We start from the raw sequence: 19,778 nt of genomic DNA on the forward strand, positions 1-19,778 counted from the left end.
TCCTCAGGGGCACCATACCTAGCCTTGTTTCACGCACACTTCGGCATGTTATCTGTAAGTCTGAACCACATCTTATGCCAAACATTCGCCCCTCACTTCAGACTTCCTGGCCCACTACCAAACTCTCCACACAGGCAACCTGTCAGTCCACATTCCTAACCGTACTCTGGCCAATTCTTCCGCACTGGAGCCGCCTCAACCGCTTCCGAATAAGAAATCCCAGATCACCTGTTAAAATTAAATAAATAAAATTCTCAACCGCTAGTCTTCCCAAGATTCCATACCTACCTCAGTGACATTCAAAGAGCTTTTGACCTGATGATGGTGCTAAATGAAGAGCTAAAGAATCACAAAAGTTATTACAATTAAATCTGAGGACAACATGAATGTGTGTACCAAATTTCATGGAAATGCATGCAGTAGTTGTTGAGGCCAGTAGTGGAAAGTAACTAAGTACTGTACTTGTGTTCAATTTTGAGACATTTGTACTTTACTTGAGTATTTCCATGTGATGCTACTTTATACTTCCACTTCACTACATTTCAGAGGGAAATATTGTACTTTCTACTCCACTACATTTATTTGACAGCTTTAGTTACATTTCAGGTGAAGATTTGACACAATGGATAATATAACAAGCTTTTAAAATACAACACATTGTTAAAGATGAAACCAGTGGTTTCCAACCTTTTTGTCTTTTGACGTTTTACAAAAAGCAGTGTGTAGTCGGGGTCACATTTCACATGTCTATGAGTTGTTAACAGCTCCACCAAATAGTGATTTTTCCCTCTAAACTTCTCACATGCTTTCATTTCAATAAATGTTCAAATGATCCAATATTTCAGCAAAAATCAAAGATTAGAGAAAAAGTCCAAAAACTGAAAACAGATTTGTGTATCAGAACTTTTAATCATCTCACGACCCTTCAGATTTATCGGCTGACCCTTTAGAGGGGCCCGACCCCTAGGTTGGGAACCACTGGACTAAACTAGCTAACTGTATATAAAGTAGTTGAAACTAGCTCCACCTCCAGCAGCTACAACAGTAACATGCTGCTCTAACACTGATGCTTCACTATTAATAATCTAATGATGTCATATATAATAATATATCAGTCAGAGGGACCAAACCACTACTTTTACTGCAATACTGCATACTACATCAAGCTCATAATACTTATGTACTTTTACTGTAGTAGGATTTTCATGCAGGACTTTTACTTGTCATGGAGTATTTTTACATCACTTTTACTAGAGCAAAGGATGTAAATAATTCTTCCACCACTGGTTGAGACATTCACCTCAAAACCACAAATGTGAACGTCATGGGGCTCACCAAAGTCATTAGAAAACATCGTCTGGAAACATAAATGTAAACAGTGTCAGGTTATAATGTCCGTGCTGTACATCTGCATCCATATGATTGGCCGTTACTAGCCACCCAGCTGTGAGTGAGACAATGGTTGTGAAGCAACCTGAAAACAGGGGATTGATGAACTAACGCTATGCTTCATCTGTTATTAGTTGTGGCGGCCACACCACACGCCAACATCAAGTGTTAGTGGTTTACTTTTTAGCACAGTTAACATCACAAACATTTCAAGTACTGACAGTACCCATAGCCTTTTGTTTTCATACAGTTTTTTGACAGTTTGTTTGCTAATTTGAGTGCATTTTATTCTCACAGTAAAAAATTTTTCCCTGCTTTAAATTATATTCTACCTTCTGTTTTTCATGGATCTGGCAAGTCCTCCCCTGGCCAAGAGAAGTGGCACCAGTAAAGATGTGGCAGGCAGGAAATGGGAGAGGCCAACTGGGTCTACCAGAAGGGAGTCTGCCTTTTGGTATCCAGTTAAGCTTAATTATTTTTTATTGTTTTATTGTTTTTCTTGGTTGGACAGTTAGATTGGTTGTAAATAGTTTCTTAATTTAAATCTTTGTTTGTATTAATACTATAAAGTTAATTGTTCATTCCTGCCCCCCTTGTCTGTGTAGGTTTTGTGTCTATAAACCCTCCCTTGTGTTGCTTGTTGGGTCAGTTATGTTGATGTCAGTATAGGTTGCTGATTGTTTAGTTGACATCAATTTAAGTTAAAGAGCCCTAGTTTTGAATTCCTTTCATCTAGTGTTTCTATTTTTGTATTTTGAATAATTAACGTTGTATATAAATGACTATTTTTTGCTGTTGACACCTGGTGTTCTTGAACCTTACTGCTTGGTCCCTGACATTAGGCATTGGAACTAATGACTAATGCTGTCATGTTTCTATGGATGAATTATCAGTCTTGTGAAGACGGTTAAAACACACAGACTCTGCACTTATATGTCGCCTAAACAGAACACATGTCTGACCTCCCCCAGCTCACCCCACATACTCCACAGCACACAGCCATATGCTCAAAGTATGACTCCCACAGCCCATACGTCTGAACATGACTAACTAAAATAAACATCTCACCACTTTCTCTCTTTCTTCTTCTTTCATTGTTTGACTCACACAAACGCCAGTGCGCACTGTACAGCTACTCCTTCATCACAAGAGTTTAAAACTTCATACATATTTGGCCATTAGGGGGCAGAAAACATCAAAACAAACTGACAGAGACAGCCACCACACATTCGCAATTTACAAAGTTGTTATTGCTGACGTAGAGTGATCAGACATCCCAAAAAATTCAGGACAGTCCTGAATTACAGGCAGTTGTCCCGAATCCCGAATCCTGTCCTGTTTGTCCTGAATATTAGACTAAACCAAAGTTTTGATTAGTGTAGCTGCAGGCAGCCACGGAGGAGTGATCTGACAGATGTGATAGGCACCGCAATGATGAAATGAATACAATAAAATGAATTTTATGTTATGGATAATGATTTACACACTGTTACATACAACAATGTCATTGTGTTTCTTTTTCCTAATGATAGACAGTTGACTTTATGAACAAAAATAATAGATTATAGTGTTGAGTTTTGACTTTCATGTGTTTTACTGTTCATTGACACTGACGGGTGAATTCACAAATGGACTGCAGCTGCTCATGACACAATGAATTGAGCATCATTTTAAACTGCTATCTGCCCCGTCTCAAGGTCCTGTTCACACAAGATTCTGTGCTAATGACATGACGGTGCAAACACACCCATGAAGTTTTGCAGCTGAGTGCAATTTGCCCTTGTTTTGCGTCTGTTTGAGTGAGTGAAGCGGTTTCCAATGTGTCAGGCTTTTCTCCACATTTCAGCACACAGATTGATCAATAATGAAAACTGCAGAGAGCACAAGAGCCTCAAATTGTGTGTCTTTAATTAGCAGAGATGCACACACACACAGTTCTCTACAATCACAAACCAACTTTCATGTATTTTGCTTCTTTTACTTCTCTAGTATTTCGCATCTATAACATCTACTCAAATGTCAGAATACAGCTATTAATGTGACTCGAGTAGGTCTGAAACGTCTTAAGATTAATGTCTGAATTGTACAATAATGTTGTTCACGTGTCACTGAATGTATCCAGGATTTTGCAGAAACATCAGTACTGATGTTCTGTTTGTTGCCCACAGCTGGCTGTGTGTCACAGCTGGCTGCAGCATCACACAGCAGCTGAAATGACAAGTGTGTCTCCAAACTGAGAAATAGGCTGTGCACATTTACACAGCAGCAGTAACTTCATTAACACTGGATGGGTCAGGATCTGACAGTAATTAATGTTCTGTGTTCTGCTGCACATCTACACAGGTCAGCTGTTACACACAGATTCCAGCTTTATATGGTGGAATTCTTTGTAATAAAGCAGCCCCTCACTGTATGGATCAGAGCTGTCAGGACATTTTTATTTTTAAGTGGCTGAAAGTCCGAGTTAAACCTACCATCCCATATCCACTAGATCCCCCTCAGTGTCTAACTGAAGATTTTGCCCTTGATGTTATTAAAGACAGTATTAAAGGGAGAGAGAGTGAGTGAGTGAGTGGCTTCACTTACCACCAACTCTCTGAAGAAGCTAATTTCACTGGTCTTTGTGAGTTGGACTGTTTTTGCAATGAGGCTCATTCGCATAGAAAGGGGCCAATTTTGCACCAAATGTATGCATATCATCTAATTTACATACGTGCAAATAGCAAAGGAGCACTGAGATGCTATTTGCTTGGCAGTGCAGTTTGGGGTGCATTTCACCCTTTGCAGGTGCTTTGTTCTTTTTCTCTCATTTGCGCAGGTTTAGCGGCAGCAAAAGCTGCACAATCCTTTTGTGCATTGCCCCTGAATGTAATGTACTGGAGCTCACGCCCACCGTCAACTCCCCTGTCCTGAATTTCCCCCATTCTCATCTGGTCACCCTATGCTAAATATAATAGGAAACATTTGCCAACCTACATGTAAGTAGTCAGAGAGATATTAGCATATTATTCCTGTGGAGATGTGCTTCTATCAACCTGACAATTCCAATATTCACTCTCCATTTTGTCTCTTCAGCCGCTAAATTCTCTATGTTCACCAGCTAGTTGCTAACTGTCTAACTGACTAGCTCAGCTATGCTGTAGGGACGTAGCTGCCGAAGCTATGCCTCCTCAAAACTCAAAACCTGGGCTGCTTGTGTTTCCTCCTACAGGTTTGTGATGCTGGTGGAGATTGTTGTTAATAAAGACAATGTTAAGGAAGTTGAAGGCTTAGTAAACATTCACTTTTCTGTAACACACATCCAGCAGAGTAATCTCCACTGCATATCTGCTCACCACAACACAAAACCCCTGCTCTCCACAAGTGTGTTTCCATCCACCTGTTTTTATATGCATTTTCTATTTGCACATAAAAAAAACCTGAGTGGAAACATAAAAAATTTAAAAAAGTCAAAAGGTTGCAAAAATATTTTTACACTTGGCTGTGGTGGAAAAGTTGGTCTATCGATAAAAGCAAAACACGACAAAGTGCAATGCAAACAGATTTAGCGAATAATTCATGACTTACATAAAGCATGTCATTTTTTTAGGCACAAAAAATAGCAGATGACAACATCACGTCTGTGTGGATTATGAGGAGACTGTAACGTTCCTCCTATTCATTCAATGGCACACGACAAACCTCGCTCTGCATCACAAAGTGAATGAAAGAATGTTGGAACAGTTATTGTGAGGGATATAATTAAATCACATTATGACCTGATCACATACAAAACATCAATCTAGTGTTGTGACTATCAATAGGTGAAATCTGTACAATGTAGGTATCCACAGCTGGACTGCTGTCATTTGATTCAATGATTCGATGAAAAACATGACTTTATTATGCAGGTGTTAACGAGATACAGTGTTCAGGCTGGAGCTTACTGCTCTATTTATTTCAGTTAACACACAATAGTGCATCTCTGACCTCCAACAAATTATTTCAATAGTTGATGAAAATTTATGTTGTTTTTCTGACAGCTGCTGGTTCTCTTGCACTACTCTAACAAAGGACAGTATGAACAGTGCGAGTGGGTCGACGCTGAAAATACAATGTCATGTCTGAGAGGGGCATGATTTGTCATCCCAATAAAGGGCTGTGTCCATACTGGGCCACACACACACACACACACACACACACGTGCGTGAACACACTCACACTCATAGAAAGTCAGGTTATCCTGCTGTGAAGTTACTGAGTCGTAGCAGTGCAGTGCGGCGTAGAGCACTTCCCCTAATTGAGTTTACACACCAGTGGAAGGACAGTGTCAGGACAGCCTTCACCCTGCCAGCACCCTGCAGTGGCTGGTTCACGCTGGATCACTGGCATACTTCAGAGGAGCCAATACTGGGATAATAATACAAGGAGGGCAACCCCCATCCCAGGGGACAACATACTGTACTGAGGAGGCAGCTGTTACAGACTGTGGGAGGGATTATTTGTTAAAGCCAGTAGTCACACTCCTGTTGGAAAGTCAGGGAGCATGAGCCATGTACAGCAGGTCAGAAATCAAAGCTTGAGTTTGTTCACATCAAGAAGGATGGAGGATATGATTTGTTCGGCTCCAGTGGCTGACCAAAAATACTTAAGCAGGGGCTTTGAAACATTTTCAAGGTCAGGTCCAATAAATACACATCAGACCATCAATAAAAAAGGGCTGGTGATGATCCAGTCCATCCTCAGTGGAAATTCTCTTGCTGTTTTAAGTTACCTTGATCTCCGATCATATAAAACGTACTGTGATGCAATGTGACTGTGGAAGACTCAGTAGTTACTGCTCAGGAGTTGATTGGAGACTGATTGATTTTAAATTTAGGTTTATTTAAGATGCAGCTATTTCCCTTCCTCACGCTTTGCTGGCTCCCTGTCCTATCTGAAAACTGTAACACTGCTTTCAAATGGCAATCAATGGACCTCTATCCAACCCTGATAAACAGACAGAACTTCTACTTCTTCTCACTTCATTCATTCAGCCTGACATTGTGTTCACGTTAGTCGATTTCCTAATATGTTTGGGCCTAAATGGCTGCATTTATACAATGCTTCTGCTGCTCATTCACCCATTCACACTCACTTTCACACTCACATTCACGTTCACACTCACATTCATGCAAGGTGCTGGCACAAACATCGGGAGAAATTTGGGGTTCAGTATCTTGCCCAAGGACACTTTGACATATGGACTGTTTTGTTGTAAGCAGTACCAGTACATCTCTACATCTGCTCCCAGCCTCTGACAAAAGAAGAACTGAGCAGTTAAAATGTATTTTGATAGCAACATTCCAGCTACAATTAGCAAAAACCTATGTGTGTTTTGACGGCTGTTAGCATTTTACCAGTTGCTGCCTCTGTTACAATAAGTTGTACAGCCACATTAATCTCCACGCTTATCACAATTTTTCTAGCTTTACTCCTCATGGATGTGGCTAGCTATGTTTTTTTGGCCATTTGACGCCTGCAGAGATTCAATAATAGAGCAGAGAGTTGACAGGAAATGAGAGGAGTGAGCGTGCTAAGGTTGTTGCTAAGGTTTTTCCATGTGTTGTTTACATTGCCCACTCTCATATTTCAGATCCGATTCAGCTCCAACATATACAGATGTATTAAAAAACATTTCGAGTAAAGAACAAGCAAGAAAAAGATGTGGAATCCTGCTACTGTAGTTTGTTTCATGGTTTGTTGATGTAGCCTCCTGAGCAGCCGAAAGTCGGCTGTTACACACCTTCTGGAAGCTAACCAATCAGAACAGACTGGGCTCCTCGGGAGGGACGTGAGCTAAAAAAACCTGTTTGAATTGTAAATAATGCAAAGATATTCTGGTAAAGCCCCAGAATATAAATATACCTGTAAATCTCCATAATATGGCCCCTTTAAGTCAGGAAACTCACCATCAAGGAACTAACTGTGATGTCATAGTGATGTCGTCAGGGTTAGCCTTGGAGAGTACAGATTTATAACAGAAAGACAGTTACAAACTGAAGGTGTAGAGTTGGAAAGATGTGGGCATTTACCAGGAGGGGAGGATCTAATGAAAAGGTGCAGTTTGCTGCATTATGAGAAATGTAGGATCCAGTGTTTTTGGAACTTGATTCACACTTGGGACTAAAAGCCAGGATATTTCTGCCCCTGCTGCTTCTGATTGATTCTTCTGGGGGGGGGGGGGGGGGGTTGTCTCATGTTAGTCCCCTAAACTTTATGACAGTGCGATATCCTATTAAATTCATCATGTGTGCAATATGTACCTTTTCACTTTGAGAACCTTTTTAAAAAATGGTTTCTGTATTTCTTTCCTGTAAATGAACACACTTTTCTCTTCTTACATCAACACATAAAACAGCCAAGAAATTATTTATCCCTTTATCTAAGCCAGTGTACAAGGCTGGCTACTGTAAGATAATCTTTTCTTATTATAGAAGCTGAAAGAGTGGGATGAGAGGCTTTGATCTCATCATGTCTAAATATACAGGGTCTATTTTGACCATGAACACCCAGTCCACCATTATAATATACAGGCCCTCTTCAGTCTATACAGTCTTTTTTTTATTATTTCATTGGCTTATTTTGATTAAGATGTTGTCTTCTTACAGACAGAGTTGAAGGTTGTAGTGGGAGTCATACAATCATTCTGGCAAAGTAAGAATATTTTATTAGTTGTTAAGACTTGGCTTGATAAGGTAGATAAATGTAGTGAGTAGAGCAACAGCACAGTCATTCTCTCCATACTTGAAGTAGTGTGTGTCTGCATCTGTGAGCAGTTTAGTATCTGTTTGTGTGTGTTAAGGAGAAGAGGAATGAAAAAGTCATTCCTAATACACTGTTTATATCCATGAATGGGCTTTTGTTAACGGATGGTGATCTTTGTGTGTGACCTGAACTCTTGCTCTCTTGATACAGCCATGACTGGTAAGTCTATCCTGTGCAGACTGAGCTGTTAGCTATACGAGCAGGAGGAGGAAGAGCTGGTCTCATAGCAGAAATGATACTACAGGTTGAGTTTTACTTCAGTGGGGAAAAGGACCACTATTTTCTGGGTTAAATAAAAAGTTCAGTAAAAGAAAAAAGCATCAAAGTGGAAGGCAGCTAAAAAGACAACTCACTACTAACTGAAAGAAAATGTTCATGACACAATACAGTAGTGATGTTTTTAGATTATGACATATATGCAAAATGAAAATTTTGACCTTATCATGGCGATAGATGAAACGTTGCTAAACATCTACTGCAGACCATGAATGTACCAAATTTCATGACAGTCTGACCAGCAGTTATTTTACTCTGAGTCAAAGTGCTGGAAGGACCAACCAACAGATGGACCACACCAAATCAGCATCTTTATGCCCTGCGGCTAGAAGGGCCAAAATCTATTTGCTGTTAAGGCTCATCATGTTTGGTTTTCACTGAATTTCACTGAAAACGAATTTCAAAAAGGAGTGCATCTGTTGGAACTGATTTTCACCTTGATTTCATGTCCCATCACATCAAAAAGTTGTTGAGTTTCTTATTGCAAGTAGATTACACTAAACAGTCCTCTTGCAATGTGCACAGCTCAGAAAATGTGTCTGATGACAGATATTGAAGAGAATAATGTGGAGAAAACACAAAAGAGCCCATCATACCATCAACCAGTCCCACAAAGCAACAAAAAAAGAGAACTCTTAGCTCTCTCTTAACTCTTAAAAATTCAAACCCATCTCGAAAACTCTGTCATTCACCTCCCAGATTGATTTGTCACCTGTTGATGGTTGTACTCATAGGCAGAGCAAACAGCACGCCATCCTAGAGTGGGAAGAGATGTGATAAAATGGGTGCGCTCTTTCAGTCTCGTGATTATAGACACAAAAAGTCACAGAAGTAGTTGTGTGAAGAAAAAAATAACTTAAGAGAGAAGTTCAAACCTGTCCTACTTTCACACCTCCGCAGACCTGGACAATTACTGTGAAGTGGGTGTGGTTGCTGAATTGGCTGTCTGTTTTGGAAAGTTACAAAAAATGATCAGACACAGCTCCTGGGTGGACAGTCGCCACATATCAGATGTAATTATCCAACATTGTATGGTATTCTACCAGGACCTTGCATGTAGAAATGTTTCAGTCCCGCTGGTCCTAAATAGGCGTCATCGTACATAAGGTTAGGATAGGACATTCTAGGATTAAAACTCACATACATTGCAGCCAAATGTTCAATCATGATCACTTGTCATTATCAATCATGAAACACTTCAAAAAACACATCCCCCATATTTCAGCATCTGGTCAGGTGTCCTTTTTGTAAAATATAAACAGTTAGGGTTCAGAGCAGTCTATAAATTCATTCATGTAGTGAGGAGAGTTCAAAGCCTGTGTGTGTGTGTGTATATATGGTTTTGTTTCAGTTTGTCATTGTGTCTGCACCCTCTCTCCACTCTAAATGTAACATAACACAGTGTGCCTCTTCAGATAATTAAGCAATATTTGAAGATATGAGAATGCTCGAGAGCACCATAAATAGAACACAGGGGAGTGCTGGAGAAATGTAGGATTAATCAAGGCCAAGTTGGCCCTCACTCCCTCATTGCGATCCACTTTAAGCTCTAACCAAACCTTCCAGAACATCTTATCAGCCTGACACTGCAGGTCACAAGAACGCTGAGTGGTTTAACTGAATACAGAGCAGTCTAATGCAACTTTACGCTCCTGTGGGACTAAAAGTCACAGCGATGAGATGAATGAAAGCAATGACTTGTTCAGCTGCTCTGAAGCCATCAGTGCTATTACTGAGGGTTTCTGTGGTCTTTTGCTGCTCCTAATCAGCATTTCACACTTTACAGCCATGCATGCCGGAGCAAGTTACATCACTGTGTAAAGCACCAATAAAAAACAAAAACATGGAGTGTAGTGTCCAGCCAAGGCATGTGTAGAGTTGTTGTGAGTGGAAAACCAACTTCTGTGATGAAAATGACTTCATTTAGAATGATCATATAATGTGTTAATGCCAGTAGGATGCCCTTTTACACTACTGTATCACTCACGCGATGCCAATAGATTAGTCCAAATAAAATCTAAATTCATTTTTGCAAAGAAAGCTATATATACTGTACATCCACAGTGTATGTTTGGACTTGTGTACTCATCTGGTCAAACTGTAATTATCAAAAAGAAATTTAAGTTTGTGGATTTAATCGTTCTTATCTTGTCTTATCTGTCTGGATGGGCACAAAAAAAGTCAGAAATATCACTTCAGTTCAAAGACAGACAGTTGAACAACTGACATTGTTAGCTGTTGCATAGTAGCGTCTATGATTTGAGCGCTTTCTACATTACTCTGTATCATGATACAAATCACTGTACTGTATTGTAGGTGCTGAGGTCTTTTACCAACATCACATCTGGGCGATGTTGGCATTGTGGACACACTCGTGTGCAGCATCATGTGACACACTTTGGCCCAAAACTTTGCTTCCAAAAAGACTGGCAACATTGTAGAATGCTGTCTTTTATTTTGTTTTGTTTTTCTTTATTACATTTATAAAACATTTTGAGCCCTAATTGGTTCAGCTGTCTTTTTTTTTTGCTATTTTGATTTATTTTTCCAGTGATTTTGTGGATGTATTTATAATTCTTTGACTTAATTCCTTGATAAGATTTTCAGTGTATTTGTTGCTTTTGTGATAAGCTTGTGTGATAAAATGTGCACTGATCGTGTGATTGTTATGAAGAGTTTGATACCTCTGTGCTTGATGAGCCAATTTCAGCTCAAAATGTAAAATGTAAAATGTTCCCTTTTAAAAATGTTGTGAGCATTCTACAGGCTTGCAAATCCTAGGGTAGCAGATAACAGATATACACTGATTGCCAAAAAGCATTTTTCACATGCACAATCATTACAAGGGAAAACAGTTTGAAGACATTTTTCTGAGCATCACAAACACAAAACGACACTTTGTATCGTCACAATTGGATCCATCTGGCCTAATAAAGTTTGAAAAGTCTAGATGAGTTGTATGATTGAATTATCTCAGTATCCAGTTTTTCTCGATATGTCCACGTGTCCTGGACCCATGAAAGAAAGGCAGCTATTGGTAAATGTGGTTGTCAAATGTAGCACTAGCTAGCTTCAACTTTCCCAGTGGAAATGAACTTTTACATCATGATGTGTCCTCCTTAATGTTGGATGTCATAAAGGTTTAGATGTGCTTGTTCCAAATGGAAAACATGCTTTGTATCAACATAGACAGTATAACCCTGACCCTAACCCTGACCCTGACCCTGACCCTGACCCTAACAGTATAACTATTTTGACAAGTTTTTCTCCTGATACCAATTCCAATATCTCAACTTGGTAGATCTGAAACTGTTATTGCTCTTTGGAGCTGTTTATGAACTAACTACCTTACCCAAACTCTTGTGCAGCAGTGTGGCTCACTGACATGTTCTTAATAGTTTCTGGACAATGTGCCAGCACAGAGGAATAAGATATATCAGGCTTTGGATACACACACAATACTTGTAATTAGATCAGTTCGTTGTTAGTTCGACTCTGCACAGGAAATTTGTTGACAGTAAGAGAAATATAGGAGATTATCAGCCATATCCTTTAAATGTCACTCAAGCTTCCACTGAAGAGGACGATGAAATCAAATTAATATGAGATAAATGTCAGATTTCCATCATATTTTCCACATAGTTTTCCATCATTTTGTCTTTTAATGACATCATCTCGCTACACCCTCTTCTTCTGCAATAGTTTATTGGCACCAGACCGGAGATTAAGCGTCACCAGCTCTCAGGGAGCGCATTTGCATTTTCTTTTGCAGAATTTCTGGAAATTTGGTTTAAAATGTGTGCTACATGTTATTGGCTGATGTTCAAACTGTGAAACAAAAACATTAGATTAAAATGAATGCATTAAATTAGAAACAATGAGCAATATGCAGATGTTATGTTGAATCCAGCCAAAAGCTGCCTGAAGGGAAAACCCAATGGAAACACTGTATTGTGTATTGCATACTTGATTTATGCAACATACTTTATCAAAATGCAAAATACGTTGAGATGGGGATGAAACCAAAAGAATGCAAGTTTCATCCCTCAGGGTTAATGAATGTATTCATTAGTGTCTATACATTTGAAGGTCTTGTACTTTACTTGTGGGAAAAAGTACATTTTATGTATACGGTGAGATGTGATCTTTAGTGTTTAAAAGTTGAAAATATCTGTGGTTTTGTTTTTTAAAGTTGTGTGTGGAAAGTCAATGATTTCTGCAAATGTGTGAAAGCAATAATGAAAAATTGTACAAATGCAATCCACATCCAGGAGTAAAAACAGAGTTCACTGCTCATTGTACAGATTTAAATAGGCTTCAGGCAGCCTAAAGTAACACACTTATCAAAAAGGAGCATTTCCTCTTTTCCATTACCACAATGACGGCTCTTCCTGTCACCATCACAGCTGTGATGGATAAATGACAGCGTGCTATAACGAGATGTGCAGTCCCATGAAGAGTGGGTTTAATGGCGTGTGACAGCCGTCACCCATCACATGCAGTAATAGAGAGGTCTGATGAGGTTCAGCCTTCATGAGGGAGGGCTAGAGAGCTTTTTACTGCTCCTCACAGACAACACACAGCCCAGGGTAAAGACACAGAGGTTAGCACCAGGTGGGAGAGTGAAGTTTTTTTTAAAAAAACTTAGAGAGACAGAAGACAAGACAGTGAGGAGGAATAAAGAGAAAAATGAGAGGATGAGGAAGAGGAGAGATTCCAGTCAGCTGATTGGCAGAGCCCCAGTGCAGAGGAGAAACAGAGCTGACGGCTTGGAGTGAATAGCCACACTGTCCGTGTGTATGAATGAGCTTTTCAGACTCCTCTCTTTTTACACACACACACATACACACACACACACACACACACACACATATGAAACATGTATGCAGTGAGTGAGAGGGGGTGAAAAGTTAGCTGGTGACAGCCTGGCTCACTGCAGTTTGTGTGGTGTGTGGAGACATACAGTGATCTTTTCACTCCTCACCTTTAGCTGAAATACCAGAGCTGACACTGAACCTGAGCTGGAGGTGGATCTGTGTGTGCGTGTGCGTGTGTGTGTGTGTGGGTGTGAGAGAGAGGAAGAAACAGGTCACTCTGAGACCTGAGTCTGAGTCGCCTCTCCAAAAAGGAACAAAGTTGCAGAGCTGGAGAACTCTTTCAGACAACAGAAAACCTCACAAAGCTTCATTATATCACAACCTGACTGATGCATCACAGGCTCATTTTTGCTTATTGCAGATATATCAGTACCACCGTAACTAAGTAACAAGAAATTACAATACAAAAATACCAAAAGATTCACAATATATGAAGTATCAATTAATGCTCATAATGCAGACTTTGCCATCATATATTGGTGTAGTTTATTTATTTATGTAACTTTCTATACTTTCTATGTTTATAGAGATACTTTTAAAGATTAGACTTAATGGTATATATACATATAAATATATATATATACATACACACACATATATCAGCCAAAATATTAAGTTATAGTTATTTAAAGCTGCTGTAATCAACATTTTTGCATGGCTGTGTGTAATGTGAGAGAAGTCACTGAGATTCATTTTTGGAGACAATCGTCCTCCATTATCAGCGAGTGGTCGTGTGTGTGTTCCTCACATTTTACAGCCGGCTGCTGTCTGCTTAATGGAAGTCATGGTTCCTTTCTGTTACTCAGCTTCAGGAATATATCTGTGCTCTAGCTAAGCTAGCTAGCTGTTGAAGTCTCAACTGTGCAGCAGGTTCTTCCCCTGCATTCATGATCAGACTCCAGGTCATAGACGCTTGTATACTGTCTTACATCTTCAGCTGCAGCCGTTACTCCAGGCAAAGATGTGGCGTAAGGGAACTTGCATTATTCATTAATTAGTATTCTGATTGGCTGGAGGTGAAGGTGGGGGCAATACCTCCAACCAAGTGGAGTATATAATAATGCAAAAGCTACTGTATGTAAATAGCTTCCAGAACAGCCTGCTGGAGGACAGAGGAGGAATCTGGACTGCCCAGACACGCAGCTACACGGAGGCATCACAACTAAACAGGATTAACTGTTATCTTGTTTTAACTGATACCCACAGCTGAAGTTAGCAATTATTTAGTGTTTGGATTGTTTTGAGGTTTGTAGCAAGCTAAATTAGTTAAAAGTGCAGTTGGACACGGCGCTGTTTGATCTTGAGCAGTTTGTTGCCAATAACTCCATTGACCAAATGTAGAGCTTCAACACAAATCACAAACTTCCTTTTTAACCTTCTCTGAGCAATGAATTAAAAAACTGTAAGCAAATATAAAAATATAGCTGATAAATACAGGCGATACGTATGAAAATCAAACATCCAGTATCCAGTATGGCTGTAATATCAATGACTAGAGGTGATTGTAATAATGGATGGATCAATGATGCTGTTAGTGTTCTATCAAACCCTGTTTAGAATGCAATGATTATAGATTTTGATGGTATGATTATAATCCGAGGAAAAATCACAGTTTCATCATTATTATGTATTAATTTATTTTACAAAATTACTGATGGATGAAATCACATGAGCCTTTTTAATTAGAGGTTTGATTGTATTTATTCCCACATTTCTTTGTTGGCTTTTGTTTTTAACAGTTGCTCATTATTAATATAAGATTAAGATGAATTTTATTGATCCCCTAGGAGAAAATATTACTGATGTAGGTAATAAACTGAAGTGTTATCATCAACTGTGATCCATGCCTAATTTTTAATAATCTGTTTTAATCATTTTTGTTTGTTTGTTTTTGCAGTTTTAATAAAAATGAAAGAAAGAAATTGAGAACATCTCTTCTTCTTCAGGTGACATTAATGACTGAATTCTAATTAATTAGATCACCTGGCATATTTACCTGCCATACCAGCGTTTACTCAACACAGATGAGAGGAAGCAACAGGATGTAAATGGTCACACTGAACGTTCATTTATAAACAGTGTAATGCTCCTTTTCCTGCTTTGTTGTTGTTGGTTTACACTGGACTAAAAGCTCAACTCTTAACTCACCTCTACTTCATTGATTGTAAGTGACACTTTTATATTTCATTCTCTACCAACTCAATGTTTTATTGAGTAACTTAGTTATTATAGTGAATTACCCTCAGTTGTATATCTGGATGATGATCTCTGAGGATGTTGCATTCAGTTTGAGGTGTTGGATCCTTTAGCAGCGACTTTTCTTCAACTAGTTTTACAAATTGGAGATCTGTGTTCTTGAACAACCCCCTGGCCAAATTACTCCCAAACTGATGCTTTAAGGTGTTTTTTTTTTTTGTTTCTTTGGTGAATACAATGTTTCAGCCACTGCCAGATCACGTCTCCTTTAGCTAACGTAGCTCCCCTCAAACATAAATAAGGGGAGTCGCTCTCTTAACAGCATGTGTGACTTTGTGTACCTGAACTTGTTGCAGCATTTTAAGTTGCTGCACCAGGTTCCATCTGCAGTCTGTTTAACACAATTGTTTTGTTTAATATTCCTCACAGTACAACCGTTGTTCATAGAAAAATAACAAACCTTAACGTCCCAGTAGTTGAGCCTTTACAGTTACAACACCGTGACATTTTAAAGCACGGTCGATGGTGAAACCAGTTAATCACTGCATCCAAAGCCGTGTAATGGTCTTAAACTACAGCAACTACTGCAGAAAGACAGAAAGAATGAAAAACAATCATCTCACCACAACGACTCTGGCCAAGCTCTCCCTCTTCCACATGTATTTTATTAAACTTTATTTTGCTGCTCTCCAGAGCCTCCCATTCTTACTAACACATTTATGCATTCCTCTGATTTAAACCTTTATCTGCAAGACTGCAATTACAAGCAGCTGCTTACTAGTTGCTCCTCCAGGAGGTATAAATCCATGGCAGCGGAGCAGAAAGCGGTCAGGAGACATTACAGGTTAACAAGTTAATGGCAAAGGTAAAGAACAAATGAAACTTAATAAAGTCACACATGAACCGCCTCTTGTCCCTGGCCAGGAAGGAAGGAGAAAAGAGGGGGGGTGGGGGGGGGGGGGTGAGAAGGACTCAAATAATAATAAACCACAGAACTCCAATTCACCATAAAGAGTGAAAAGATGACCACATTCCAGCTGTAATAAATCCACTACTGAATAATAAACAAGCTGTGAATAAATAATGACAACGCTGATAACAGCTGGTTGGGCCTACTCAGCAGGCCACATGGTCAAAATTACATTATTCCTGATGGATATCTTAATCGTTTCTCGTCTGAGCTTGGGTTTCCTTTGAACAGAGCTGCCTCTGAGAGTGTGGAGGACCAGGGGGGTGGGATGATTGACACTGAAAGCCTGTTCCCAGCTTCGGTGCTGTTGTCGGTGAGGATCTAATGGACTCAAATTTGTCAAAGTTTGCTGAAAAATCAACCGAAGCGCAGGCACCGGGCCTCTGACGGCTCTTAGAGAGGAGTGAAATATCCCTAGCAACAATATTAAGAAACACATTCTGCACATGCAAGTAAGTTGTTCAAGGGGCCCCACTCATGCTGCGCCGTGAACCCCGTCCCTGATATACACCCATGATAAGAGCCATCTCAACAGGCTGGGATCACAGACACAGTTTTGTTCTCATTAGCCTTTGCTAACCTGGCACACCAGCAGCTGTGGACTCTACACTTTAGAAATAACCCTGTTAAACACAATCCTCATCTTTCTCTGTCTGTCTATTTTAGAAGAGTTAGGTTATTCTTTCCTCCTCACTGCATTCACTCTGGGACTGTGAGGACATGGCAAGAGGTTATCATGCATTTGTGACAAGACGTAATGATAACATTGACAGATCTGTGTTAAAAGTTCAAATCCTTCAACTCCCATCCTCCCTTGAGGTAAGCCATTATTAAGTTAAAGGACAATTCATTATCATAATATTAGATGATTTATTACAACGTGGGTTTTATTTTTATAGTTTTGGCCGTCATTTCTAGGTGTTTGGATAACATAAAAGTCATTGCTGAGATCTAGGAACAAAAGAACAAAAGAGTACCTGCACACTGCAAAATTGTGCCCAAACTTTCTTTAATTCAACATGGACATGACAACATTTCGACCTCTATGGATCTTCTACAGATCTGGGAATACCGTAACATTGCTACAACATGTCTGACAGAGCAACAAACATGAGCAACCAGACGATCAAACCAACAGTTAAGTCAGATTATCTAAACCCCTTTGCAGATAAAACTGAAAGTCAGCGCACCTGAGACGTCTAATTATTTGTCATTACACAGAAAAACTATATATATGTGTGTGTGTATAAAATATCATACCCTCTGTTGAAGATACAGCAGTAATGTGATGACTGTAGAGTAGTGTAAGGGATTAAAGATTGAAATTCAGTGATTATATTACAACTACTGATCCCAGGAACACTCAGCTACTTCGACATTCTTTGGGGGGGTTGACCACGAAAACTGAGACTATTATGGCCAATTTTAATATTGATATCTAAGATTTTTTCAAAATCTAACAAAGATATGTCAGCAAATATCACCTTAATATAAACAACTTTTTTATAAGAATGTCTTAAATTGCATTATTAGAGAATTTTGCCCAGTATATTTACTGAGCGGGACATTTTACAGTATATAAATAAGCTTGTCAGTGCTCTCTGGTGAATGAGCTATGCAACAGCATGGCTGTTTCAGAATGACCTCAAACTTCTTTGGCATTTTCTGTTCTGCACTTTCTTGTTACTTATCAACTAGGAATGGGTGATATATTGAGTATACTCGATGTATTGCGGCTTGTCCTACGTGGGATGTAGTAAATGACTATATCCCAAACATCAAGTGCAAATAGTCACATATTTGGTAAGGCGCCAGGATGAGACTCACTTTGGCGTTTCGCTTCTCTGGCTCTCTCCCTCTCACAGACACAAAAAGAAAAAATCTCACATACATACGTCACACACACTCTCCCACTGGGTGATGTATGTATGTGAGATTTTTTCTTTTTGTGTCAAGGTGAGGTGAAGTGTGTGTTTTTGTAATTGTTTAACTTTCCGGTAAACAGTTAACAGCTAACAGCTAACAGCTAACTGCTGTTGTTGTCGACGTTCTGTTGACCGGAAGCTTCAAGTTCACAGCAATTACACTTCCACGCCAGTGGTTCCACTTTAATTCATTTCATTTTAACAGTACTTTATTTAACTTTATTACAACAGTACATTAAAAAGGTATAATATGTAATTATTCCACATTCCTCCAGACCTATGTTATATATTTTGTTGAGTTGTGTACTTGCATCATCCCAAATGTTTCCAACAATTTTCAAACCCAGAGAAATCTGTAATTTAATCAAAGTAACGGACCTTTTCATTTTGTCGCATGTCAATAGCGTCATACCTCCTCTACCAAAGAGTAAATATGCACAAGATGCACACGGCGGCGTTGTGTTTGTCCGCTACAATGGCGTTTACCAAAGAGTAACTTATACACATACAAGATAATACATCGGCGTTGTGGTTGTTCCACAGAAACTGTTATAAATTGACTTTTATTCAGTTTTAAGCCACATTTTCATGATAAATTTAGGTCGCTTTTAACTATATCTTTCAATCGGAAGAAGGATTTTAGTATTGGACGTCTGGATCTTAAGTTATCAGAGAAATAAACTGGGCAAACGTTAGCAACAGCTCGGCTAACAGCCCCCCAGGAAGTCCGGATGATCACCAAACATCGTCGGAGAAATATTGATTTTTTAAGTGAAACAACTTTAATTCGTATTTTTAACGATTTTAATCTGCGTGTACGTTTGTTTTTGGAGAGGAGGAGACCTCTGCGGATAATTCGGCTCCCGGGAGAAACCGACCGAACGTTATAAGAGAGGTAAACTGAACAAGTGTTAGCTACAGCTCGGCTAACAGCCCGTACCGGACGTCCGGTCGTCGCCGTACATCATCGGAGGAACACTGATTTTTTAGGTAAAACAGCTTTCATTAGTATTTTGACGATTTGAATCTCCGTGTACGTTTGTTTTTGGAGAGGAAGAGACCTCTGTGGATAATTCGGCTCCTGGGAGAAACCAGCCGAACGTCTGGATCTAAAGTTATAAGAGAAATAAACCGAACAAGTGTTAGCAACAGCTCGGCTAACAGCCCGTACTGGACGTCCGGTGGTCGCCGTACATCGTCGGAGAAACATTGATTTTTTAGGTGAAACAGCTTTATTCAGTGTTTTTACCTGTAATCCTCAGGTCTTTTTTTTCTGGAGACGGGGAGACCTCTGCGGGTAATTCGGCTCCCGGTAAAAACATCCCGAATGATTAACACTGGAGTAATCCTATCTCGGTG

At 39.5% G+C, this 19,778-nt stretch overlaps 1 protein-coding gene across 5 annotated transcripts in view; it reads right to left on the reverse strand.

The window, feature by feature from the left end:
- The window catches only part of adamtsl3 (ADAMTS-like 3), a 296,275-nt gene that overhangs the window by 267,142 nt on the left and 9,355 nt on the right, over positions 1–19,778 (reverse strand). The window contains exon 1 of one of the 5 annotated variants that reach the window (XM_042405639.1): positions 15,985–16,048. The exons of 3 other annotated variants lie outside the window; for them this stretch is intronic. Coding sequence is in view for 1 of the 2 variants with exons in the window: in XM_042405622.1 (XP_042261556.1) it covers positions 7,320–7,322 (3 nt within the window). In the remaining variant the exon portion in view is untranslated. Of the gene's footprint in view, positions 1–7,319; positions 7,395–15,984; positions 16,049–19,778 lie in introns of those variants that run through there. One more of the 5 variants, XM_042405622.1, reaches the window with a different exon arrangement.

Source organism: Thunnus maccoyii, chromosome 1 (assembly GCF_910596095.1).
Source record: "Thunnus maccoyii chromosome 1, fThuMac1.1, whole genome shotgun sequence".
Taxonomy (NCBI): domain Eukaryota; kingdom Metazoa; phylum Chordata; class Actinopteri; order Scombriformes; family Scombridae; genus Thunnus; species Thunnus maccoyii.